The 26,934-nt window shown below is 34.3% G+C and overlaps 4 protein-coding genes across 7 annotated transcripts; 2 read left to right on the top strand and 2 right to left on the bottom strand.

The window, feature by feature from the left end:
* Positions 1 to 7,692, top strand: SKOR (STELAR K+ outward rectifier). Of its 3 annotated transcripts, none has more exons than XM_011039953.1 (13): positions 18 to 639; positions 1,843 to 1,893; positions 2,113 to 2,176; positions 2,345 to 2,684; positions 3,239 to 3,534; positions 3,933 to 4,013; positions 4,545 to 4,643; positions 4,882 to 5,103; positions 5,271 to 5,459; positions 5,782 to 5,857; positions 5,933 to 6,227; positions 6,604 to 6,725; positions 7,324 to 7,692. In XM_011039953.1, exons 1-13 carry the CDS (start codon positions 371 to 373, stop codon positions 7,563 to 7,565), a joined length of 2,346 nt encoding a protein of 781 aa, XP_011038255.1. In that variant the 5' UTR covers positions 18 to 370; the 3' UTR covers positions 7,566 to 7,692. The 3 variants fall into 3 exon arrangements, with proteins under 3 accessions (XP_011038256.1, XP_011038255.1, XP_011038254.1); XM_011039952.1 differs by having other exon boundaries at positions 1,669 to 1,893; XM_011039954.1 differs by lacking the exons at positions 5,933 to 6,227; positions 6,604 to 6,725; positions 7,324 to 7,692 and having other exon boundaries at positions 1 to 639; positions 1,669 to 1,893; positions 5,271 to 5,479; positions 5,782 to 5,846.
* Positions 7,693 to 11,022: 3,330 nt separating this feature from the next.
* Positions 11,023 to 15,252, top strand: MMD1 (RING/FYVE/PHD zinc finger superfamily protein). Of its 2 annotated transcripts, XR_844135.1 has the most exons (5): positions 11,023 to 11,451; positions 11,949 to 12,192; positions 12,285 to 13,807; positions 14,101 to 14,328; positions 14,606 to 15,252. XR_844135.1 is itself a non-coding variant. In XM_011039951.1 (4 exons), exons 1-4 carry the CDS (start codon positions 11,157 to 11,159, stop codon positions 14,103 to 14,105), a joined length of 2,067 nt encoding a protein of 688 aa, XP_011038253.1. In that variant the 5' UTR covers positions 11,023 to 11,156; the 3' UTR covers positions 14,106 to 14,530. The 2 variants fall into 2 exon arrangements, 1 of the variants encoding a protein (XP_011038253.1); XM_011039951.1 differs by lacking the exon at positions 14,606 to 15,252 and having other exon boundaries at positions 14,101 to 14,530.
* An 841-nt stretch (positions 15,253 to 16,093) lies between these two features.
* Positions 16,094 to 17,914, bottom strand: LOC105135192 (uncharacterized). Its single transcript, XM_011039949.1, has one exon. The coding sequence runs from the start codon at positions 17,519 to 17,521 to the stop codon at positions 16,313 to 16,315; it is 1,209 nt and encodes a 402-aa protein (XP_011038251.1). The 5' UTR covers positions 17,522 to 17,914; the 3' UTR covers positions 16,094 to 16,312.
* A 1,803-nt stretch (positions 17,915 to 19,717) lies between these two features.
* Positions 19,718 to 21,275, bottom strand: LOC105135191 (U-box domain-containing protein 21-like). Its single transcript, XM_011039948.1, has one exon. The coding sequence runs from the start codon at positions 21,182 to 21,184 to the stop codon at positions 19,841 to 19,843; it is 1,344 nt and encodes a 447-aa protein (XP_011038250.1). The 5' UTR covers positions 21,185 to 21,275; the 3' UTR covers positions 19,718 to 19,840.
* Positions 21,276 to 26,934: the final 5,659 nt, after the last annotated feature.

Here is a 26,934-nt window from a genome sequence, read left to right as displayed (position 1 = left end):
TTAGCCTATAAATAGCGTAATCTCCAATGCAAAAATCCATGACTCCCAAAACAAAGCAAAAGAAACTCTTTATCACAATCTTCCATAAAACACTCGATCTTTATCAAGCAACCCAATCATCTTCAACAACAATCCACTCCAAAAACTTAGTTTCAAAATCTCCAAAACCTCCATTTTCCAACGTCGTATCACTCACCATATTTCCTTCGTGATCCCTTTGAAAAAGTAGTTCGCATTTTATGGTCCTTTCCTTCTCAACTTGCACCCTTTTCTCCAACCCTCTCTCTCGAGCTCTCCCCTGTATAAGGAGCACTGGTTTTCTTCTTTTTTTTCCCGGTTAAAGCCCGAAAGGGTTGCAGTGATTCATAACATGGATGGTCATGGCTATCACAGAGAGAAAAACAAGAAAGAAGAATCGGACGATGATGAAGAAGAGGAATATGAAGTGCAAGATTTCAAAGATAGGATAAAATCTTCAAGAGGGAGTCGATTTAATTTGATAGAGAAGGAGTTTGGACTCGTTAATAATAATGGTGAGACGTCGATGACAAGTTGGAAGAGAAAACTGAGTCGTGAATCGGTCATTAATGGCCTTCGTTATGTCTCCTCAGGTTTCGTTATCCATCCTGATCATAATAGGTGAGTCATTTTCTATCCTTAATTAATCTAGTATTCTATAATTAGAAATGTTTCCTTTATCCCTATGATTTTTGTTATTAAAAAAATAAATTTATTAAACACTAAATAGCTAAAATTAATGGACGAGATTCATTAATTCTGTGAATAAAGAGGAAATGTATAGGCTGTTATTTGCTCTGGGTTGGCCTCTTGATAGAAGTCACAAGTAAATAAGAAAAAAAAGAATATTTGGTTGAAAAAAAATATAAATATATAAAATAAATTTATTTTGAGTTTTTATGCTTCACGAATATATGTTTTCTTATTCCAATATTATCTTCTATTCTCTAATCTTAAAACAATCTATTATAGTTTAACAAATTTAATAATTATACATAATCATAAGGCCAATAAGTTCATTTCATTTTCTTCAATTTCTTTGTTTAAACCCGTCGTGTTTAAATTAGATTTAATCGGGTAAACAACTTAACCGATTAAATTTGAAATCATTCGGGATAATATAAAAACTAGTTTGAATTAAAACTTAGCTCGGGTTGAGTTTGAATAGGAAGACAACTCCACGAGCCAAATCAATTATTGCTGGTTTGAATTTAGAAGCTGGTGGGCATATTTGGCCCGTCAGGACTGAGGAGTGTCCATTGTGAACAGTGGAATGAGAAGCAAATGTAGTAGGCCAACTCTTACGATGGCCTCAGTTGGGTTGTTCATGCCCGATACGCCCTCGTAGGTTTCTCTAGTGCATGAAGGTCGTGGACCATTGAGATGGAGCATGCAGTCGCGACAAGTGTGGTGTCCCCAGCTCCTGCCTGGTTTTGATGTGTTGTCATGCCTTTGTTCTTATGTACAGCCAACATAGTTGATGTATTCAATTCTACTGTCTTTGTTGTTTTACTGCATTTCATCCAGCTATGTTAAGATATATTTCTAGTTATCAGTCGTTGGTCACAGTGATGAGCGCATTGATAATTGTATATAACGTGCAAAATCAAAGGCACCCTTAAATGGAACACTGTGGTCAAAACAATGCAGGTGGTATCGAGCATGGACAAAATTCATTCTATTATGGGCAGTCTACTCTTCCTTCTTTACACCAATGGAGTTTGGTTTCTTCAGGGGATTACCTGAGAACCTCTTCATATTGGACATTGTTGGACAGGTTGCTTTCCTTCTTGATATCATCTTACAATTCTTCATTGCCTACAGAGATAGTCGGACTTATCGTACGGTCTATAAGCGCACTCCTATTGCTCTTCGGTCAGTTCTCTCATCTTCCATGCATATTTACTGTCGTACACATCATTTCTTTGCTTGCCTTTAGGTTGAAAGCTGTTCAGTGAGATTCACCGATGTTCACTGCCTAAGTAGATACAAGCCTAGTACTTTTCTTTTTCTTTTTTTCGGCTTGACTTGGGTCTGCTTCCCTAGCATATTTTGCTAATTTGCATCACTTATTCTTTTTTTCCTTTTTTCCAGGTATTTGAAATCTCATTTTATCATTGATTTGCTTGCTTGCCTGCCTTGGGACATCATCTACAAGGTATTAGTTTCCTTAGAAGCATGACAGAACATTTTGTTGATATGCAGAACGAAACTAGTTGAAAAATAATTTTCCGTATATCATGGATATCTGAAAGCTTGAATGTTGCCATAGTGATCGAGTCTAGCTAGGTCTCATAATCATCATGGGATTTTTCGTTTAATACAGGCTAGTGGACATAGAGAAGAAGTGAGGTATCTCTTATGGATTAGGCTAAGTAGGGTGCGGAAAGTAACTGATTTTTTCCAAAAGATGGAGAAGGATATACGAATAAATTACCTTTTCACAAGGATTGTAAAGCTCATAGTAGTAGAGCTCTATTGCACGCACACGGCGGCCTGCATTTTTTATCATTTGGCTACTACTCTTCCATCTTCTCAAGAAGGGTATACTTGGATTGGAAGTTTGAAAATGGGTGATTATAGCTATACAAGCTTCAGGGAGATTGATATCTGGAAGCGGTACACAACATCTCTATATTTTGCCGTCATCACTATGGCAACTGTTGGTGAGTTACTTCTGGATTTTATGGTTTTCTCATTTTGTTTATATCACTATATGGATTATCAAATTGATTTGAATTACAATGGTCACTTCCGCAACAAAAAGGCGATTAATATTTAATGAGAAAAGGTGAAGCATTGACCTATTGTATTGATGATGTTGGCTCAAATCTGCAGCATAGCTAACCCTTCATGATTTATTGTCCCACATTAAGGTTCATAACCTCGTGGTGTGTTTTGCCTTCGGAGAGATGGTACTAAGAAGTTATAAGCCTCGTAATCCTTATTTCTTGCTGATGTGGGATATTGATATCGTCAGGGGTCCAACAGCATGAAGTACATAAGCATTGATGTGTCATCTGTGCGAATCTTTTTAGTTGAGTTTAGACTGCTTCATTTTGTTTAATACTTTTATTTATGATCATCTGTAATGCATAAGGTTTCAGTTAAGTTGGTTGTGTTTTTACATCTACCATGTTTGAAGAGTCTCTCCTGCTGTATACCCTAGTTTTGTTGGGGTCTAAACTACGGTCTAATAAGTATGCTGTTTCTGCCTCAGGGTATGGAGATATACATGCTGTTAACTTGAGGGAAATGATATTTGTAATGATCTTTGTGTCCTTCGACATGATTCTCGGTGCTTATTTGATCGGAAATATGACAGCATTAATAGTAAAAGGTTCAAAGACAGAAAAGTTCAGAGATAAAATGACAGATCTCATCAAATATATGAATAGAAATAGACTTGGGAAGGACATCCGAAATCAGATCAAAGGCCATGTTCGCTTACAGTATGAGAGTAGATACACTGAGGCTTCTGCTCTGCAGGATCTCCCCATCTCTATTCGTGCAAAGGTAAAGAACACATCGAGAGATTTCTTCCTTTTCTTTTCAGTTTTTCTTTATAGCATTGGATTTCGCTGATACGAACTTTGAGCTCTAGTTAAATAGAGGAGTACAGATAATATTGTCTCCTTTTCTAACACTACCGCTTTACAGAAGATTTGTCTCGCTTCTTAAGAGAAGCACGACTTTGTGAAGTTAACATTCATTTTCTAAAGATTAGGATACTGGATTGGTGCTGGATGAAATGTTCAAATCTGTTTTATGTGTTCCAAAAATAAGGGTTAGTTTTGACATTATGTCATGCATGTGGATTGTTGAATCACTATGTCTGTGGTTCCTCTTCTGCGTTGTTAAGAGTTTGTCCAGAAATTTGAAGCTTATAATAATTTGTTGATTATTCTTTGCAGGTTTCCCAAACTTTGTACACAGAATATATCGAAAAGGTTCCCTTACTTAAGGGTTGCTCTGCAGAATTTATTAATCAAATTGTAAGTCCTTTTTCTCTTGCATTATATATTGATGATAATTGAGATTGAAATTCAGAAAGTTCCAAATAGTGGAGCAACAATAAAATAGTAAAGCTTAAAATGCTACTTGTTTCTGTGAAATCATGGATTTCATTGCCAAATCACTGTTGCAAGTTAAAGGTTAAATTAAATCTTGACATCATTGATGGTCACAATCTGTACTAGGCTCTGGCATTGTTGTACTTTCAGGAATAATCTATCTTTTTGTACCATGTTGCATGGTGATGAACATGAGAGGTGGACTTGACTTGATATGCTTTTGAAATCTTCCTCTTGTTTCTTTTGCTTCGAACAGGTCAATCTTCCTCACCAGTGCATTGCTTAGTCTACCTTGCTCATATGCAAACACTTGTTATTTCTCTTACTCTGTGCCACTAAAAAATTCTCATACATTATTCTCAATGTTGTATGTTTTGTGTTGCAATACTATTCATCCATTATAGGAGCCACACCTCTTCTGTTCTCATATTTCCATTTCTTTTGTTCTTGCAGGTCATCAGGCTTCACGAGGAGTTTTTTCTCCCTGGAGAAGTAATTATGGAGCAGGGAAATGTGGTAGATCAGCTTTACTTTGTCTGTCATGGTGTGCTGGTACGATTCTATATCCAACTGTCACTAAGTTTCATTATATGATACGATTCGTTAAAACTATGGTGATGCTTTCATATATAGCCTCTCATTAACTGGGAATAATGTTGTAGACATGCTGTTATTTCTATGATTCGGCTATTGGATCAACTTTTGTGTTTTTGAGTGGTTTGCATAGGATACGTACCTTCATGTTTTCATCACACAAGCATGATCACTTCCTTCTTTCTCCTGGGTGCAGGAAGAGGTTGGGATAGGGCAGGATGGATCAGAAGAAACTGTCAAACTCTTGCCAACTAACAGCTCATTTGGAGAAATTTCTATCCTTTGCAACATCCCCCAGCCTTATACTGTTAGAGTTTGTGAATTATGTCGGCTTCTACGGATCGACAAACAATCTTTCTCAAACATACTTGAAATTTACTTCTACGATGGACGCAAAATTTTGGACAACCTTTTAGAGGTAATTCAACTCGGTTAATATGCACCTTCTTCTAACTCATATTCATGTTTTTATTTTCCTTCCTTATCATTGTGAAACCAGTATCAGATTATTGATATAGGTCTATATTTGACGTAAAGGGATTATTTGCATGTTCATTAAGAGTCTAAATCAAGGAAATTTGACAGGGGAAAGAATCTAATCTTCGAGATAAGCAATTGGAATCAGATATTACATTTCATATTGGAAAGCAAGAAGCTGAACTTGCTTTGAGGGTTAATAGTGCAGCTTATCATGGAGACCTTTATCAGCTGAAGGGCTTCATCCGAGCAGGAGCTGATCCCAATAGAACAGATTATGATGGAAGATCACCCTTGGTATGAGAAACGCTGATCAAGTATATGACTGCTCTCATTTTACTTCAGTTCTTATCATTTTTTGTACTGTCTAAATCATAAATTAAAAAAAAAACCCTCTAATGCTGGCACATTTCATGTGGCTTATTACCAGAGGTGGGTGAGCTTTCATATCATATTTTGTGCCATACAACTGCAGAAGTGTGCTTGTCTTTTTTCCTTTTTAATAACTTTTTTGCTTCTAAGCCACTTTCTCCGGTATTTGAGCAAATTTATATTTTGTAAAGGTAGATTAAGAGAGTGAAAGAAATGCTTTATCTGAAACTAGCATTGTTTCCAACAGCATCTTGCAGCATCTAGAGGTTATGAAGATATCACACTTTTCCTTATTCAAGAAGGAGTTGACATTAACATCAAAGGTAATTTGCTTATATTAGTGGTTTGATGTCTTGCCGAAGAATTTAAATTGATACTATTATATGATTCTTTTACAGATAAATTTGGAAACTCCCCCTTGTTGGAAGCTATAAAGAATGGACATGATCGAGTTGAGTCTTTACTTTTTAAACAAGGGGCTATCTTGAACATAGATGATGCTGGTAGTGTTCTGTGTAGAGCTGTTGCAAGAGGGGATTCAGATTTTCTTAAGAGAATTTTGTCCAATGGAATTGATCCAAACTCTAAAGACTACGATCATCGAACTCCACTTCATCTTGCTGCTTCAGAAGGATTATATTTGATGGCAAAGCTGCTGATAGAAGCTGGAGCTAGTGTTTTCTCAAAGGACAGGTAGACCTGATATTCATTTTGCTTATCAGTCATTTCATAACTAGACCTGCTTTTATAGCATTGATCTACTTTGAGGGTTAATATAGGCTTGTTAGTAGATGAATAAAGCGAAGGTCTGTCGTTTCCTGGAAGTAGAATGGAAAGGGAAATAGAATTTGGAAATTACCAAAACGAAGGATTCTTTTATTGAAGCTTTTCCTCAGATTTGTCTTTCCTCTACCTGTCTTTCTAGGGTTCAAATAGTAGCAAACAAGGCAGTATTTAACTTCCATATTACAATCACATGGAGAGACACTTTATGTGTTATAATAAGTTTTAGAGAATGAGTACATTGTTCTGATCACCGACTTCTTCTTTGCCTATTTCAACTCCATAGATGGGGCAACACTCCACTTGACGAGGGCCGGATGTGTGGGAGCAAGAAATTGATCAAGCTGCTAGAAGAAGCTAAATCTTCTCAGAAATTGGAATTCCATTATAGTGCCCATGAGACCACAGGTATTTCTAATACTTTTGTGGACAGCTTCTATTATGCTCATAGAAACTGAAATTTTTCTTGATTCATATGACCAAAAAGCTGGCAAAATGGATTCCAAACAGATTGTTGAGAAAAGATTTATTAAATAATTAAAAAAAGAAGAATAATTAATATAATAGTAATGTAAAGAACTGTCTGTGGGGAAAAGATTAGTTGAAAATTTTAACAGTGGTCAAATTCAAGGGAGAGGGCTGTGTATGATGGTTCGGTCTGCTCAAGGCTGTCATGCTTATTTTATGTAGATGCACTGGACCAGACTTGAATTCTGAACTGGGATGATTTCTCCGATCATATCTTGATTGGGTAGTCTAAAATGTATGAGATAGAACATGGTTGTTCTGCTTGAACCTTGTCTTCGCTACGGGTCCGCCACATTGGTCGAATGTGGCTGAATGAAGCAATTGTTGGTGATTGACCTAGCAACTCAAACATTTGAGATGCCTATCACAGAGAAGAGATGGGCATCTCTTATTGTTAATGCTTGAATTTAGATGCCTAAGAACAGGATATATATTTTGTCTTATTAAAGTTAATGAAAACTACTGTTGCCAATTGCAGAAAAAGTACTCACAAAGAAATGTACAATTTTCCCTTTCCATCCACGGGCAGAAGAACAGAGAAGACCTGGAGTGGTGTTATGGGTCCCAAGCACCATGGAAGAGCTTGTAAAAGCAGCATCAGAGCAGCTACAGTTTCCTGATGGTTCTTGTATATTGTCAGAAGAAGCAGGTAAAATTCTTGATGTAAACATGATTGATGATGGCCAGAAATTGTATCTAACTAGTGATCAAACACATTAATCATCTTGAATGTTGTACAGTATTGTAGCCTAGTTTTGTATCATCTCTGTATCTGAGTTCTTGTTCCTGCTGCATGCCTACATTCATAGAAGTTGAATAAATGCTTCTCATATTCATTAGAATTTCAGATTCTGCAAGGATATGCTTCAAAGACTTCATTCTATGCGCTGAGTTTTACACTTTATAACATGGCTATAGCCCTTGGAAACTTCTTTCAGCAGAAGTTGGCACCAAAACTCTTAAAGAACATCACTAAATGTGTTCCTCTGTGCCATAATTACAATTACAAGTGCTGACAGAGTTAAGGGCACTATCAACAAGTAAAACACAGGTCATTCATGAAAAAAATAAAATAAGAACCTCTTACTACAGTGCAAAGCTGCTAAAGCCCAAACTGAAGAATAATCTTATCCCATTTACCCAGAAATATTATCTTAATCAGAAGAGGAAATAAGCAGAAAAGCTCTTCTGCAAGTTTAAGTTCGTGTGGAGTACTAGGTGTTAAAATAACAAGACGACGACTTGTTCAACCAATCTGCATATTTTACATTTCACTCTCAGCACATCAAAGAAATTTATTACACGGATTCAGTTGAAATGAAGCTTTCAACTTCACTAATTAGTATTAAACTCGATCGTGCATTAACTTTGCTACTCTCCAGTTATTTCTAGCCCTAAGCTATAAGAAAACATTAAAAAACGAGGTTACATGGCCAGTTGACCAGTATGGCATGCCACAATAGTAGATACTATTAAGCTATCTTCAACAAGGTTCGGTAGAGATACAAAAATCTGCTATGCTCCACGGAAGTGTTGAATTTGCTGGAAATGCTTCTGGGCTGCTCTGTTACTAGCAGCTGCTTGATGATCATTGACCTCATCTCTCAACAAGGCAGTATCACGAGTCACTGCTGTACTTGCTGATGTTGAGTCATAGGATCTGAAACGGTGAAAAAGAGTTCCTACTACGCATCCCAAAAGGGGAATAGAAGAGCATATTTCTATGGCTTGCCTGACATCCATAACCATAGCTTTTGTTTGCTGATCAAAATTTGGTGCCCTAAACAGCAAGAAAGACTTTTTGATCGAAATGCTGACCAGGAAGACTTTGGGAGAAGCTAGGATGTAGGGTTTCAGAGTGAATTGGTGTTAGAACATCTCCTATGCATTTATACACACACACGCACGTACACGCACTCCAATGCGTGGATATCAAGTCGCAAAGAGACGCAATATTCTTGCAAAAATGTCAAGCCTACAGAACTGACTAGATGGAAATCCAAGTGAAGAAACACACAACTTGACCTCCACACCATAGGAATTTTCAAACTTTCCATTGAATGTAAAGGTGGCAAGCTCTCCCATTTGTTAGCTTTTTATCATTGCATGCTGACTGCTTCATCTCATGACTACTTAGACTGGCAGGTGAAAAAAATAATTAACGCTTGATTAAAGAAGGAAATTAGTAAGAAATCATTCTTGAGATTTGACGTGGGCAAAAGACAGATACCAAACATTCAAATCTAGCTTCATAAATTTCTTGGCAATTTCGTATGTCATAAACTTTATCCTTTGTGCTTTGATTATTTTACTACGAAGTGAATGAGATTTCCTATAATATGATTTGCACTTTTGGCTTTTCCCCATGATCTCTGCATAGCTTTATATTTTTTAAAGGTGTGTCTCGATCCAAGCTTGGTGTTTACATGATCACCACATATAGAATTTATGGTGTTTGTAATTTTGGAATAAATTTTGGCTTGCCTCCCACGATAAAGTGCTGATTATGTAATCATTATCCATGAAGTTAGATAATCATATGTATTGTGTTACCTTTAACATGTCATATGTTATATTCGTAAATATACTTTGATGTTTTTGATATATCAATATTAAAAATAAAAATAAATTATTTTAATATATTTCTATTTAAAAACTATTTTAAAAAAAGTATCATGTATCATATTATGACAATATTTGTTTTTTTCTATTGGAGTGTGTTTCTGATTTTTTTTTAGTTTTTTTAAATTATTTTTTATATAGTTTTAAATCATTTTGATGTCCTGATATCAAAAATAAATTTAAAAATTATTTTATTTTTAAATAAAAAATATTTTAAAAAGCAATTTATATTACAATCTCAAGCATGCTAAACCAAATATATGGTTAAATAAATTGTTGTTGTTGTTGTTATTTATTGCATGTCCTAAATAATTCCTTTTATTTATCTTTCTCTTTTATTAACTCAATTTATATTTATTATAGAAAAACCTTTCATCAAGAATGCAACAAGATCTATTTATTCCCTCATGTATAAGGCCATGAACTATTTTCAAACCATTCAAAACAAGGTGATTCCATTTTATTTTATTTTATTTTCATGAAATCGTTCAAAGATCTTAAATCAATTGATGACATGGATAAATATCATTAATTTCCTCGTACTTGTGCTGATATGGATTTATAAAATAAATATATTTGATAATATTATAATTGTAAATTAACGTTAGATAAATAATAGAAACTAAAGATATAATAGAGCAAATATTTTATGATATAAAAAAAAGTTGTGTTAATGATAAAAAATTTAAAGACTGAACAAAATAATTTGTAGCAATCTATAGTGTTTTGTGAAGAAATATACAATGTTTTTCACTACATGATTTAGCTTTTCTGTTAATAAAAAATAAAAAAAATTACAAAAATAAATTTTTTACCAACTTAATATTAAAAAAAAGCAACAAAGATAATTTTAGAAAGAAAAAATCTCATTGAAAAAAATATTATAGCAATTGATAATGTTTTATAAAAAAACTATAGTGTTTTTTTAAATAAAATAAAATAAATTAAATTAAATTATTTAGAAAAAATACTGTAATAATCCATAATAAATTATTTATGTATAATTTGTATGAATAAAAATCTTTTTTATAATATAATTATTTCTAACAGGAAGTTATCATAACATGAATTACTTTGACTATCATTTCAAAAATCCCCTTTCTTTCCTTTTCCTCTTAAAAATTCCTCTATGTTAGTATATAGAGGTCCGTAATCCAAAATAAATAAATAATTTTTTTGTAAACATATTAATCAATAATTAATTATTGTATTTAACTCTTTAAGGAAATAATTAATCTTAATATATCAAGTTTGGGCTCATCATGTTGTGGCCCATCTCCAAAACAATACGAGTACCAGATTCTCACCATCCAGCCGCCGCATCTCTAACTACCTTAACCGTCAAATCGGAATCCAACAGTCCAGATTAATCCTTAACTCATTACGGTTTCACAACCGTCGGATCACTAACAAACCAAAAACTATAAAGTGTCCATAATACCCCTGATCTAACACTTAAGAGAACCCAAACAAACAGTAAGATCTCTCCTCAACAAGAACAGTATCGTCCGAATATACATTTTTTCAAAATTTCCAGCGGGAAGTAACTAACAAACTCTCCGTACTGTTGAGAGAGCCCTCTTGTATCTCTCTCGATTACTCTTTTAACAAGAGAAAACTTCAAGAACCAGAAACATTGCTGGAGCTTGAGAAAGAGGGAGAGAGGACTAAAGTGGGTTTTCATTGAAAATGTCAATACCAAATCTTGAAAATTGCAAGAAAAGGAAAAGATGGCCAAAACTCTATGATTTCAACACATTTTGTGAACCGGATTGCCCCATTAATCCTAGGGGTCCTTTCCGCGATAACATGCGGCTTTTTCTTCAACAATGTGCAGAACCTGAAGATTATAAAGTAGAGGGCATGTCCATTTGGTGTACTTTGCTTGTTATTGAAAGTAAAAACTTTGTTGTTCCACTTTACACCATTGAAGAAGATGTTAAGGAGTCAGTTAGACCCTTTTGTGATCTGTGCAGATGCAACGGTAAAGCCTGAATCTTTTGCTTTTTTTATTGTTTATGTGATTTCTGAATTGGGTTTTGGTTTTTGTTCGTGAAATTGAGTTTCTTTGAGTTTTTTAATGGGGTTCTTTTGGGTTCGGGATTTTGGGATTTGAGAAATGTAGAGGTTTCTGTGTTAAATTTTGGAAATTTAGTTAGTGTTCTATGATGGGTTTTCTATGTTTTTGGATTCATGGCTTGAGAAAGTTGGCATCTTTTGATTAATTGGTAGGTTAATTTGGAGACTTGGATCTTAATCTTGGGATTGATGTTTTATTCCTATTCATATTCTGCTGAATTTGATTCTATGGAGCTTGAAATGGCTAATCCTGACCTAGGGTTTTCTGTATGATTAATTTCTGGTACCTTAAATTGGATTATTTGCTATTCTTATCTGGGGTTCTTCAGTTATGGCTATTGTAGTTTCCTGGTTAAAATTCTTCTGTGTTTGATTTTAATTCATTGTCAATAAGTGGTTTAGGTTGGAGTCACAATTCTGTTTCCAAAAGAAAGTATCATATGATAATACCAGTTGATAGCGAGTGGAGTCAGAAATTGGAGGATGGCGTTTGTGATCTACAGACACACCTCTTGCATGGGTTGATTCACTGTAATGGTTTTGGTCATTTACTATGCATAAATGGGAGAGAAGGGGGTTCCAAGTATCTTTGTGGCCGGGAAATCATGGATCTTTGGGATCGTATTTGTGCAAGTCTTCGAACTAGGTAATCACAATTTGCACTGAAATTCAGGTTTTTTTGTAGTTAAGCAGTGGCTTAATGGAATCTGAATTTTAGTAATTTCCTTTCTTTTTTAGGAAAATCACTGTTGAGGATGTATCAAAGAAGCGGTCCATGGATCTTCGCCTTCTTTATGGGATTGCATATGGACATCCATGGTTTGGTAGATGGGGATACAAGTTTTGCCATGGAAGCTTTGGTGTGACAGAGCCCATATACTTCAGAGCAATTGAAATTCTGAGCACTATGGAACTTGAGAAGATCATTCAAGATTTCAGTGACACGAGCCTAAGCAAAAGCATAAAGCAGATAATTCACTACTACAAAGACCTGAGTCCAACCCAGCTGATCACATTCAAAGATTTTCTTCGTTTCATGCTTGCCATCAGATCCTGTCCCTGTGTATGGAAGAAACAAAGCATGACTGCCACCACCACTTCAAAGCCTCCTATCAATATTGTTCTCCGGAGAAAGCCACTCATAAAGGAGAAATGCATGAAGTACAGAAATTTTAGCTCGTTGGTTGGTACAATGGACAGCAGATGGCCTACGAGAAGACTGCAATATGCAGCTGAAGTGATTGTGGATGCATTGAAAGCAAAGAAGGAGGACAAACACAGTCAAGAAGGAATGACTAGACAAGACGTGAGAGATGCAGCTCGAATGCACATTGGTGATACAGGCTTGCTTGATTATGTTCTGAAATCAATGAACAATGTGGTTGTTGGAAAGTATGTTGTCCAGCGGGCAGTTAACCCAAAAACAAGGATTCTGGAATACTCAATTGAGGAGTTTGGTGACGGGATTATCCCTGTCAAGTCTGAACCAGAATCTGAAACAGTTCCGGCACAACCTCTTTTGCCTGGAGCTGATGTTAATGCTGATGTGGTCTTTGTATACGAGAATGTGCTGTTTAACTACCCAGAATCAGAATTGGTTGAAGTAGCAACTCAGGCAATTCTAGACAGCAAGCATTTTGTGAAGGAGTGGCCTTTCAGGGTTGAGAATGATCAGTTGTTGAGTTTCATATGCCAAGTGATGCCAACTTGGAATGATCTTGAAGCTAAATTTCACAGGAAAGCTCCTCCTGGCGAGATTATCGTGCTTCCATTGCATGCTTCTGTGCTGGAACTAAAGCAAGAAGCAGAAAGTGCATTGCGAGACACATACTGCATGCTGGAGAGTTTTGTTGTTATAGAGATAGAACACATGGAAAACCTAGATGATAAGGACTTGCTGTGTAAATTTGTCAAATCCGGTGCAGAGATTTTTGTGAAAGGGTATGGCATGGACATAAATTCTCAGTTGCGGTATGAAGGTGGGTCAGATAACTGGAAAGTAAGATGTGAATGTGGGGCTTGTGACGATGATGGGGAGAGAATGGTAGAATGTGACATTTGTGAGGTGTGGCAACACACACGCTGCAATGGAATTGATGATGCTGATACAGTACCACAATTGTTCATTTGTTCTGGATGCTGTGATTCTCTACTGCCAGGAAAAACTGAAACTCACCAGAGATTTGAGAGTTCTGATGATTTGTTGATGATTCCTGCAGCAATTGGATATGGAGCAGAGGCTGCAGAACCTTTTTACCAAGGTACAAATCTCTCTTTCTATGGTTCTCTGAGTCTGCAATAGTTTGCTGGTATACAGAGTAGTTTGGATTACTTTTTTTCTTCCTAGTGCACAACTATGGGGAAAATTAGAAAGTGGGAAGAATCCAGATTGTCAGTTTTTTGTGATTTAATAACGAGCTGGCCTGGCGCCTTTGTTTGGGTGCTTGATTAGAGTTCCAATATTTTTCAAAAAAAAAAGAAGCAACTGTTGAAGATTTCTCAACCTATAATTAACTATTGATTGAATCAAGGTTAATAGTTGTCATGTTTGCAGCTTGAATGCGCTTTGACAATGACGCTTTGGTTGATATGAGCTGAAATATCAATAAACAGTGTTGGAAGGTATATTCCAGCCAGCCTGTAGTGCCTGGAGCTGATATCTATGCTGATGTGGTTTTTTATAAATGATGAACTTTTCGACAACCCAGAACCAGAAATTGGTTCCATCAGCAACCCAGGCGATTTAGGACATCAAGGAATTCCACTGATCAACGAGTGTTAGGTAAGGACTAACATGCTTTTATATGGTATTTTTTTATATACCTTAACCTGAGAATCACACAGCATGATTCTTGTACACAAACAACATAAAAGAGGTTTTGTACAATTTGTAAGTGGATGATACAAAATAAAATGCTAAGGATACAGAATGAGATTGGCTACATGTTCTTTTGTGGATGACATGTGATGGCCTTCTTTTCAAATCTCTGACTCATGTACAGATTAGCATACTGATTATTTCAAACCTTAAGAATGGTTGCAACTTTTCGATGATGCAGGGAACAAAACAGATTGTCTGGTATAATTCATATTTCTTGTCAGATGCATATTCAGGTGCAGAATATATTTACTACTCACATGTTCATCTAACAAGCTAACAAGCCCTATCTAACTTTGAGCTTGGTTTGAGCACCTTAAACTCAATATGCTGCTATTTCAATCATAAGAGTTTCGTGTAGTCCCCGATTTAGCACTGCAAATATAGTGCTGGCCAACTTAATTCCTATTCTTTTTGTTCGCTACATATTTGAACACTTTGTTTTCAAGCTTTTGCAGTTACAAGCTTCTGTTGAAATGGATACAATCCCTAGCATAACACTTAAAGAAGTAAATACAGCCCCTATCTCCCGTTTCTGTTTGCAACACATTTTCTATCAATCGCACGAATTTATTGCTGAGAGAATGCTATTAATCAATATGCATAATTCATTCTTGAAGCCCTAACAGCTTCTTTCTTGTATAAATCTGTAGTTTAATAATCACTGCAGTAGTTATTCCCCATGATATAACTGTGGGCACAAGAAATTTGTGCAGGCTGCAAAGAACATTCTTTTTGGTCAATATTTTTTCGTTTCTGTAAATGCCTTCACTGTTTCAAGATGTAGAGCAGCCATAATCTATATGTACTGTGCACACCGGGAATTTGTGCAGCCTGCACAGAACATTCTCTTTGGTCAATATTTTTTCGTTTCTGTAAATGCCTTCACTGTTTCAAGATGTAGAGCAGCCATAATCTATATGTACTGTGCACACCGGGAATTTGTGCAGCCTGCAAAGAACATTCTCTTTGGTCAATATTTTTTCGATTCTGTAAATGCCTAACTGTATCAAGATGGAGAGCAGTCATAATCTATATGTACTGCGCACACCGGGAATTTGTGCAGCCTGCACAGAACATTCTCTTTGGTCAATATTTTTTCGATTCTGTAAATGCCTAACTGTATCAAGATGGAGAGCAGTCATAATCTATATGTACTGTGCACACCGGGCATTTGTGCAGCCTGCAAAGAACATTCTCTTTGGTCAATATTTTTTCGTTTCTGTAAATGCCTAACTGTTTCAAGATGGAGAGCAGTCATAATCTATCTATCTGATACTTCTTCCTGATGGTTAGCTGTGAAGAGCCTGTAAAATGCCACCCCTGCTACTAAATCACCTAATTCTGTTGATTATGAGATGTTGACTGTGTTTTCGCAAATACCACCTATGGACTACATCATGAACCATGAACATATATATACATACATATACATATATACATACATACATACATACATACATATATATATATATGATCTTAGTTGCCTGTTGCTACTGCATCATTGCTGTGGTATTATCACATTGTCATTGCTGCTATTCTAGTTCTGCATGCACCAAGGATGCCGTGAGGCCATTCTATTGACACTTCCCCATGTTTAAAAAAAATTGGGGATTTAAGCATTTGATGCTATGAAAACCTTTACGATTGAGAAACAACCTGAATAATATGTTAGCATAACCAAACATATAGCTATTGTGACAAAAAGAAACGGAACTACAGTATATATTTCCTAAAATTAAAAGCAAAAAAAGAAAAGAAAATCTATCATTCACATTATTCATGCTCTGGTAAGATCACTCATTAAATTTTTCCAAAATAAAATAAACAAAAAAAAGGTTTAAATAACACAGACTAATAAAGAAATTAAATTACTAGCAAATTTAAATCACCAAGAATTCTTCAATGGCTTCTCTAGCAAAGCTGAGAGGTACATTTCTCTAAGCTCTGCTCCACGATCAAGCTTTTTGCCCACTACCCATTTCAACTTGATGAATCCAATGCTCTCAATGAGTGGCTTGTAAACATCCAAAAATTGATCTTCCACGCAGAAGAAATGATCAAGCCAAAACAGCCCGCCAGGCCTAAGCACTCTATAGATATCAAACATCAAGAAATGAAGCAAAGTTGAAGGAATCCAGTTACTCAAAACATGCATAGAGTGAACAATGTCCAAAGTGTTGTCAAAGAATGGTAGCCTTTGTGATATGCTAATGTACAAAGGCATAACACCTCTTGAAGCAATGAAGTTGTTGAAGGGACCATTCAAGTTCATTGAAGTTGTTATAATTGTGATGTTCCTTTCCATCATCCTTACAGCAAATGTAGCCACACCACCACCAATGTCAAGCCCAATTCGGATTGTTCCAGGTTTCTTTGTTGCAAGAACTTCATCGATTGTGAAATCAAGTGACCCTTCAATGCTTTGTCTTGAAGCCCACCTGTTCTTTTCTCTACCGTGTAAATCAAAGCAGTCTTTACAATCATCAAAACCCTTTTGAGTTTTCACTCTGTTGATTAGACAAGTGTAGTCCTTGCAAGTATAAGCTGTCCACACAACTGAAGAATTGGGTGGGGTAGTCCAAAGACTAGTTGGAAGCGGGTAGGGCTCAACATAGTCAGGCTGAGCAGCAGGGCGGCAACGGCGGCGAGGGAGAGGTTCACAGCCTTTGAGGAGGAGTTTTTGTGCAAATAGTTCATCATCAGGACAGGATCCATTAACTTTGTAGGACATAAAACGACTAAGTTCATCAGGAAACCGAGTGCAGGCTTGGCCTACAGGAGGATAGAAGGTATCAGAATCAAACTTTGTGTTGAAACCAAGTGGGAGAACTTGGCCTGAAGAGAAGGCAAGAAATTCTGATGGGAGGTCTATTGTTGCTTGTGGGGTATCAGGATCTCCTGTGCCATCTGAGTCAGTAGTGCTGCGACTACTTCTTTTAGTGAATGTGGTGGTACTTGAGATGGGGTTGAGAGAGCAGGAAGAGGAAGAGTAGAAGGTAGAGGAGATGAATAGAGTGAGGAGATTTGTTGACAAGAGAAGGAAGAGGTAGAAGAGATTGGTGGAGAGAGACTTGGGTTGGTTAGGAGAATCCATTTTGGGGGTTTTGGTTTACTTTTGATCTTCCTAACCAATCACTTTGTGTTGAAGCTAATAGCAGTGACTTGGTGAGGTTTAGAGTAGGAAATGGGTATGGCGTTTCAATCTGTCTAGATGTTCCTAGTGCATTTAGAACAAAAAAAGAAAAAAAAAAAAAAGAGGAGTCGATAGACCTGATAAATACACAATGAGGTTTCCAATGACATGGATCAATAGTCAAATAACATGGATGGTTTAATCTTGGGGATGCTCATTGATGTCACCTTCTTGAATATATTTCCTGAAGCAACATAATGATATACCAGTGTAGCAGGTGAAATGTCGACAACGAGAGATGCTCTATGAAGTCAAACTTCATAAAATAGTGCTGCTGCCTGGTTCTTATAAACTATGATATGAGACCTCGGGGAGATGTGAAGGTGGAATGATTGTGGCTCCATATGAACATGGTGTGGGCAATTTTGAGGCCTGTAAGGCTAGAAAGGTACCAAGGAATTCAATGATCAACACTAGCTACCCTAATATTGAAATCCTTTTTACTGGGAATCAGCTGATTTCGTTGGACTGCGCGCACACAATGGCAAGATTCACATGCATGCCCGAAACTTGTGCATCTAATCTTATTACAACTCAAGAGCTTTGTAAAATTCTTTGCTTACTATTCACTCATTCATTCACTGTAATCAATGCCCTTGTTTCCGCATCGCATACCAAATATTCTAGCACAAGTTGCACGATTGGTAGCTGCACGGATTAACTAGCAACTTGACAAGTGAATTCTAGCACAATTTGAGCTCTTCCATGAACTTAATGTTTAGATAAAGATATTTGAAAAACCCAAGATTTACATTAACAAATGATTTATTTTTTCGTCAGTTTTGTTTAGCTAGTTGGATAGGGCGTATTTGTTGAAGTTTACCTTGAAGTGGGGAAAGGTTTTTTTTTTCAAAAGGTTCAATTGACCAATTTAATTTTTTTTAATAATGTTTTTACTATGTAAATTTTTTTTAAAGGACCCACCTCCAAAATCCTCTTATTTTTTTTTATCAAAATTTAAAAGTTGATATGCAAAAATTGATACATTTTTTTTTTACTTTAAAACAAGAAAATAAACATTAATAACTTCATTTTTTGGATAAATATTTGTTCGGAATATGTCTAAATGAAGCATGGAATATAACTAACCGAGATTAAATTGTAGAAATTATATTTATAAAACTTGAATTAACTTGATGAATTAATCTAAAATTTAACTGATGTAGGACGACTCAAGTTAAAAGAAAAAAACCTCACTCGGTTAAAAACTTTGAATAATCCACTATTCAGTTGATGCAGACTAAAAATCTATTAACTTGTTTTTGAAAAAAAAAAAACCTTACGGAAACTAATCCTTTAAAAATATATTTTTTAGAATAATTCAGATTGAGCCTCCCACCTGTGAATCAAATACTTGTCCCAAATAGATTTTTGTACCCGGTTTTATAAGAAACTGAACAGTTACACTAGTTTACGCGATTAAAGCAATTGAGCTAGGAAAATCCTCTACCAAGATACATTCAAAGTCAACAAATCTAGCTAGTAAAGATGAAGATTTTAATTAGAAATAAGAATTAAGAAGAACTAGACTTTGACCATGGATCTAATTGCCTGCTCAATCCAATCTAGCCCAGGACTTCTTAAACAAGCTTAAAACCAACACATGTTGAGGGCTAAATAGCTTTGAAGGAAGCCCAGATACCTGGTTTTAGCCTTCTTCAGAGACCCAAGAACGCACCTACCGCTCTACCTTCTTCCCATAAAACTACAAAAAAACAGTACGAGGCAGAGCGGAGCGAGAGATCCATCTCTCTTTCGGTAAGATCGATAGATCCGTCAACTATCCCATGTTAAGAAAAGGAAGAAAAAACCCTACGCAAGTGCCACCTTGCTATGCGACAAAAGCTTTGACAGCAACAACAGTCCCTACTCCCACAAAAACAAATGAAAGAAGTCCTGGTGCCAGTGTGAGTTCAATAATTCGGTGCCGTCAGCTCAACTCTAACCAGCCTGCCAAGTATGACTTGACAGGCAGAGCAAATAAAATTCATGCCAGACAGCTAGAGTGTTTATATACAAAAAAATTATTATGAAATAGGGTTAATTAAGTTTAGGTTCAGATGGTAATAATAAATTCAAGCATGGATAGAGCATATATATCAATAAATCTCAATGTTCTAATTATTGATTTTTGAGTAATTTGTACACAATTGAATGAATTCAAAATCTTCTATGAATCTGTTTGTATTTTCTTGCCTAAGCTGTTTGAGAAACACGAAATCAGTATGATCTTTTGAGATACTTGAAATCTGCTGTAGAATCAAAACAATCTAACCTAACTCTACAAAGATTCAGCAGTTTTAGCAACTCTTTAAGCTTCTCTTTTGTGCTCTCGCCACAACCCACTTGCAGTAAGACCAATAATTTCTGAAAAGCACCCACTTGAAGTGCCTCAACGACCACACCTCCTTCAGCATCATCATCATCCTCTGGTCTGTATTGAGAATTCTTGAAGAGCTTCCAGAGAATGGAGACTGACAATTCTGATGCCAAACCTGATACTTTCAAGATTTTCTTGATCAAAACAGCGACAATTAGAGCATTCTCATAGGCCTTTTCTCTCCCTTCTTTGCAGTCACAAATATGGTCCAGAACACCTAATGCCTTCTCACATATGCTTTTATCTCCATCAACAAGAATCTCTATGATCACTGACACCAAACCCATTTCCACAAACATTGGTATCATCTTCTCATTGAGGCTTGATGGTGAAGTCATGTAGAAAATTGCCATCAATGAAGCCTTGGTAGCAGTAGGGCAAATAGGCTCCTTGATCAACTTAACCAATGCTGCAAAAACGCCTTCAATCCCCACCAAGGCACTCACATGTTTTTGATCCAAAGCAAGAAGATTTTTAAGCACCAAAGCTGCATTTTGCCTGGCTGAAAGATCTCCACTCTCCAAGAACCATACCAAACAATTCAAAGACCTAACCGACCCAAGCTTACTTTGGCCTTCTTCACCAAGTGGAAACATCCACACCAAAACCGATAAAATCTCTCCCAACAAATCCTCATCTCTCCCCACCGAAACACTTGCAAAGGACTCGAAACAAGCCGATAAGACACAACCAGCCCCATTCTCCACAATACACTTCTTGTTGCGCTCACTCTCTTTACCCCAGTTCTTGATCTTCCTAACCAATTCCCGACACTTCTTTTGCTCCCCGCGTCGAGTTGCATCATTAACCCTCTTACAAGTCTCCGAAACGTCATAGGGTGTCACTGGAACGCGAGGCGTAGGAATCCTCTCGACACCATAAGAACGGTTCTCCACGCACCAATCTTGAATCATCTTTCTTATGGAATGATTTGGTATCTGATCATAGCTTGCTAACACCTGCTTTGTAACCGGACACGTTAGGTTGCCCTCTTCAATCCATTTTTCAATGCTTTCTCTGTCGTATGTGATTCCTGTCGACAATGTGACAGGATCTTTCATCAAGTCAAGAGAAATCGGACAGCAGAAGTGCCTAGGATTCGAGATTTCCATGTCTGAATTTATTTCTTGGCTTGGAATCTTGTTTTTCTTCAAATTTCTTCTTGATCTCCAGGAAAGTATCATTGTATATGCTTGAATTTCGCTAGTTATGTCAAGGTCTGTAAGGTATGTTTTGGGTTTTGCTTGTGGGCTAGAGAATACGATGATAGAATTCTTGTGAAGTGGTGATGCCTTTATATGGTGCTCACTTTACTTGGTGGTCAAAGCTAGGTAAGAGCTGGACAGAAGACTTGAAAAACGAAGAAAGCGTGGACGGTTGCTGAACTGGAAACGTGGAATGTTGACTGTTGAACGAGGGAATAATACAGTGTGTAAAATGCGTTAAAAATATCTGGAGAAAGGGTAGCAGGCCGAGGGTTCATAGCTGAGGGTCTCAGTCAAATTAAGCAGCAGGTGGACCGGCTTGGTTTCTAAGGATTTATTTGAGAATATCGTACAAACCGTGTTCATTTAAATTTTAATTTTTTTAAAAAAAGTTTTTTAGCTTTAAAATTATTTCAATATACTAATATTAAAAATAATTTTTTAAAAAATAAAAAATAATAATTTTTAAACGAAAAACACTTAAAGTGTAACTACTATTATCATTTTAAACAGAGCTATAAATTTCATAACAATAGATGATAGTTTTTAAATCCCACTTAATCAATTCATCTTGCAAGTTTAAGGATGAAATGAGTTGACTTACATAATTAAGTTAATATAATTTTTTTATTTTATAAAAAAAATATTATTTTAAAAAAATAAAATAATTTTCTTGAAATAACTAGATAACAAATTAATCTAAATTTTTTACTCAACCCAAATTAACTCTCATGATATCTAATTTAACCCAACTTATACTTGGATCCTGGGTTAACCTTACAGGTTAGGTTAAGTTTAAAAGAGTTCAATGGGCAACCCTTTCCTTACTCATGGTTTGTACAATTAGAGCTCTTAAGATGGAAGATTAAATTATTATCTAGTCATTATAATTTAATAAAATTAATTGATTAGTCCTTATTGTTTTGGATAGCATATGTTTAATATTTTTGTATTTATTATCTAGTTGATTTACAACTTAATCATTTTGTTAATTTCATGTTCTTTTACAGTTTTATCTTCTTCTTTTTTTCCCTAAGGGATAGAAAAATAAAAGAAAAATAAATAAAATGATAAAATTTGATGAGTAAAGAAGGCATTTCTGATTAAAAAAATTATTGAAGATGGTTGAAAGACTATTTAATTATTTTTTGGAGAAAATTATATATAAGTTCTTTCTTGAGAGACAAACTTGTGAATAATTATAATTTATTCTCTTACATAAACATCATTATAAACCTTGGTTATATTCTAATGAAATTATGATTGTAAAAGTAGAAACTATAATTCTTTTTATGTGTAATATTTAAAAAACAAAAACATTATTTCTCTGTTTCTTAAAATTATAAAATTGTATGATAATAAATCTTAAATTCTTCAAAAGAAAATTAAACAAAAAAAACACAATACATGCATGCGAGTAAAAGTTACACAATGAAATTTATTGTAAGGCTTTTATAATAAAAAAAATAATTCAAATATATCTTGAGGATCTTATGGGAAAATATGATAAGACATGACTTATTTGGAAGAAAAAAATTGATTAATTTTGAGGAAGGACTAAATTATAATTAATTCATAATTAAAGGAATGGTTTATGGCCCATGGGTCTGCTCAATTGTAGTTTGGAAAGTGATATAAGTTACAAGTATTTGAGCCCAAATAAAAGAAGAGTTCTTCCAATGCTTAATAGTTTGGATCGTCAGGATCCAAAGACGTTGACTACAACTGGATCTTAAGAGCATCTTTAATGGAAAAACTAAATGAATAATTAAAAATAAAAAATTAATATTTTAATTTTTCTTATTTGTTTTGTAAGGGAAATCCAAACAAAATATTAATTTTTTTTTATAAATATTATTTTTATATATCTCTTCTAAGAATCAAAATCAATAAAATAGGATCATTAAAAAAATAGATTAATTAAATATAGAAATATAAAAAAATAACATTAAATATATTTAATCATTAAAAAAATAGATTAATTAAATATAAAAATGTTAAATATTATTTTTATATATCTCTTCTAAGAATCAAAATCAATAAAATAGGATCATTAAAAAAATAGACTAATTAAATATAAAAATGTAAAAAAAATAACATTAAATATATTAAAAAATAATAAAATATTTGTTTTTTAAAATAATTTTTTTTATTGGAATAAATATGGTAAAATAAATTATATATATATATATATATATATATATATATATATAATTGATGGTCTGGGAACACGGTAAAACTCGATTTCGAAGCAATGGGAAGCGGAAAATGCATCGGAAAGTGGTACAACGCGTGTTCTTAAAAGTAAAAAGTGCCTTTTGTTGCTTTTTTTTTTTTGAAAAAAAACATGGTCTCATGATATCTAAGATGATATTTAGTTATAATTTATGTTATTAAATAGTATTTAAATACTGTTCTGAAATAGAAAAATAAAAATATATGTTGGTTAAAAAAATAAATTTGTCTCAAAAATATTTTTAGAGTGAATTTATATATTAAAAAAAATATACTAGAAGGATAGGTCTTTAGATATAATATTTATTATTTTTATCCATAAAATATTTATATAAGAACCTTTTAATTTTAAAATTATTAAATTAAAATAAATTAAAATTAAAATAATAATTATTATAATTTTAAAACATAATATAAGGATAAGTATTGATATAATACAATACACAAGTTTATTTTTCTTAAATCTAAACTTTCATGCCGCATGTCCCGAGTTTTGATTGACACATCTAGCAATTTAGATTTTATAACTAGTTTTATTATAATATTTTTAATTTTTATTTAATAAAAACTAAACTAAAATAATATAATCTAATTATTTTTTTAAATATGTTATATAAAATAAAAATTTTATCCATTATTAATCTAACAACATGCAGATATAATTATTATATATTATATACTATTATCAAACATAATTCTATTTTCTTGTAGTATTTTATCTTATCTTCTCTTCTTTATTTTTATTATTTTTTATTCTAGTTTCAAATTTTTTTATAAATTGAAATTTTTAAACGCCTTTCCCTCGGATCCTTTTCTCTTTCACTGTGTACTTCATACTATTATATATATTACCTTTCTGATTTTGTAGTTTAAAAATTTACTTACCTTGTAGGCTTATATCAACTACTCACCTTTTCTTTTGTGCGTAAATTCTCTAATATTTTGATTTTCCTTACCTATAAGCTAAACCCCCTAAGATCTTATGATATGTTTGATAGAATATAGAAAATAATTCTCTAATTTTTTTATTTTTTCTTAAGTGAAGCCTCTCATGATGGGTTTGGTAGCATCTTGTAAACAAAATTGTGGAGGAGAGTGAAGAAACCTTTTATTTATTTTTTCAATTACGTGTGAGTGATATTTTTCAAAGAAAATCTTGCAAAGAGGCTTCAATTTTGTTGTATTACCCAACTAAAATACATAGATTTTATTTTATTTTATTTTTGCATCGACAAAGACAGCAGCATGTCCTGATAGATATGTCCACACAGGAGAGATTTAGGGCATAAAGAATGAAAATAACCCGATAGACAAGTGACACATGCCTTGGGAAATTAAGAGGTGGAACGTGAACCCCACGTTAGGGCAGACAACCACAGCACAGCACTGCGTATGCTTCCCCTGTAAACAAAGACAAAAGTCCTCTCTCAGTGCCCTCCTCCTCTGTTTTCGTGGACGGCAAAATACATATTGGTTCATATCAAGAATTCGGATTCAACGAATGGTCATGCTTATCATAACAAGGATAATAATCACCATATATATTATCAAGAAGCATGATCCAATTCATATTAACAAATCAAATATTTATAATATTTCTCATGCATATGGAAAATTATCCACTCACCTGACTCGAAAGCAAACAGAAATCAAAAGCAAACACCGAAGAAAATCCTACTGACGTCCTGCCGGTAGAATATCAGGATTATCTGAATACAAAGGAGACATATTCAAGAATGACTCAAAAGAATATATAACCTATTTAATACACTTATTTAAGTATATATTCCATAACCCTATATATTTTTGAACTAATTAGTTATATTCCAAAAACCCAAAAATTAACGGTTTTCTCAAAATCTAATCCATAATAAAACAAATAATAAAATTGGTAATACTTCACTAACTAACCCTCAATTATTCATCAAACACATCTGCAAAAGCTAATATTACAGCTAGGGACTAATCTGTAATTTATTATATTTTTAAGGGTCAAATTGTAACTTAATCCATTTGGAGGACCAAACTAAACTTATCATAAATCCATGAATATACTGAAATTCTGACCATAACCAATCCTCATTTCTGTCCAGATCATCTCATTATACTCCAGGGACCATTCTGGAATTTTATCAAATTTTTAGGGTTAAATGGTAATTTTTGTCAAATTGAAGGACCAAATTGAAAGTGTTAAAATTTCATAACTATACAGGAATTCTGCCCATAATTTATCTTTTATTCTGTTCAGAATCTCGGAATATGCCCCAGGGACCAATCTGTAAATTTTCCCAAGTTTGGGGACTAAACTGTAATTTCCACAAATTGAAGGACCAAAATGAATTTTCGTCATCTTCAACCTCCAACCCAGAATTTCAACAGAAACCCACTGTTCTTTCCTTATTTCTAACATAATTTCACCATTCAAACAAAATCATAACTCAAAATCATCATCTTTCAATTCAATCTCTCAAAATCCACCAAATAATCCATTACCCATAACAATCAACCCATAAAATTCAATTAATTCATGAATCAAACCCAAAACACACAAATTTTCAAAACCCTAACATTTATCAAAACCAAAATTAAAACTTAATCAACACATATTTATATATAATCTTACCTTTAAACTTATTTCCTTCAACTCTTTTCTATTTTCTTCTAATTCCCTTCTTTTCTCTTCTTCTTCTTTCTCCCTTCTCTCTCTTGCCGATTTTCTCTCAATTTCAGATCATTTATTTTGTTTTTTTTTTTTACTTTCTATTTATATTTATCAAGTTTTGTTGAATTACTACACTACCCCTCATTCATTTATATCTACACTTTAAGCCACCAAAGGCTTTATTGTATTTTTCTACTTATTTATTCAAAACATTACAGGTTTGGTAGCATCTTGTAAACAAAGTTGTGGAGGAGAGTGAAGAAACCTTTCTTAAGTGAAGCCTCTCATGATGGGTTTGGTAGCATCTTGTAAACAAAATTGTGGAGGAGAGTGAAGAAACCTTTTATTTATTTTTTCAATTACGTGTGAGTGATATTTTTCGAAGAAAATCTTGCAAAGAGGCTTCAATTTTGTTGTATTACCCAACTAAAATACATAGATTTTATTTTATTTTATTTTTGCATCGACAAAGACAGCAGCATGTCCTGATAGATATGTCCACACAGGAGAGATTTAGGGCATAAAGAATGAAAATAACCCGATAGACAAGTGACAGATGCCTTGGGAAATTAAGAGGTGGAACGTGAACCCCACGTTAGGGCAGACAACCACAGCACAGCACTGCGTATGCTTCCCCTGTAAACAAAGACAAAAGTCCTCTCTCAGTGTCCTCCTCCTCTGTTTTCGTGGATGGGGAAACCTTTTTTTTCTGAGTTCTCTGCATGTTACTTGTTTTGCTTATCCAGTATATTTCTTGTCCTTTTCTTTTCCGAACAAAACAAATTATATTGCATTTATTTTGAATCTAATACACTGAAACAGACACGAACTC

This window comes from Populus euphratica, unplaced genomic scaffold (genome assembly GCF_000495115.2).
Source record: "Populus euphratica unplaced genomic scaffold, PopEup_1.0 scaffold72.1, whole genome shotgun sequence".
In the NCBI taxonomy this organism is placed as follows: domain Eukaryota; kingdom Viridiplantae; phylum Streptophyta; class Magnoliopsida; order Malpighiales; family Salicaceae; genus Populus; species Populus euphratica.
The sequence above is the reverse complement of the archived record's forward strand: the minus strand, read 5'-3'. Positions and strand labels throughout refer to the sequence as shown.

What these genes read in the sequence shown, in the direction of transcription:
- SKOR (XM_011039952.1), top strand. Translation starts at nt 371, where the DNA reads ATGGATGGTCATGGCTATCACAGAGAGAAAAACAAGAAAGAAGAATCG. An exon ending in CTTGGGACATCATCTACAAG is followed by an intron (nt 2,177 to 2,344) that starts GTATTAGTTTCC and finishes CGTTTAATACAG; the next exon opens with GCTAGTGGACATAGAGAAGA. An exon ending in CCATCTCTATTCGTGCAAAG is followed by an intron (nt 3,535 to 3,932) that starts GTAAAGAACACA and finishes TATTCTTTGCAG; the next exon opens with GTTTCCCAAACTTTGTACAC.
- MMD1 (XM_011039951.1), top strand. Translation starts at nt 11,157, where the DNA reads ATGTCAATACCAAATCTTGAAAATTGCAAGAAAAGGAAAAGATGGCCA. An exon ending in TGATCTGTGCAGATGCAACG is followed by an intron (nt 11,452 to 11,948) that starts GTAAAGCCTGAA and finishes TAAGTGGTTTAG; the next exon opens with GTTGGAGTCACAATTCTGTT. An exon ending in TGTGCAAGTCTTCGAACTAG is followed by an intron (nt 12,193 to 12,284) that starts GTAATCACAATT and finishes TTTCTTTTTTAG; the next exon opens with GAAAATCACTGTTGAGGATG.
- LOC105135192 (XM_011039949.1), bottom strand. Translation starts at nt 17,521, where the DNA reads ATGGATTCTCCTAACCAACCCAAGTCTCTCTCCACCAATCTCTTCTAC.
- LOC105135191 (XM_011039948.1), bottom strand. Translation starts at nt 21,184, where the DNA reads ATGATACTTTCCTGGAGATCAAGAAGAAATTTGAAGAAAAACAAGATT.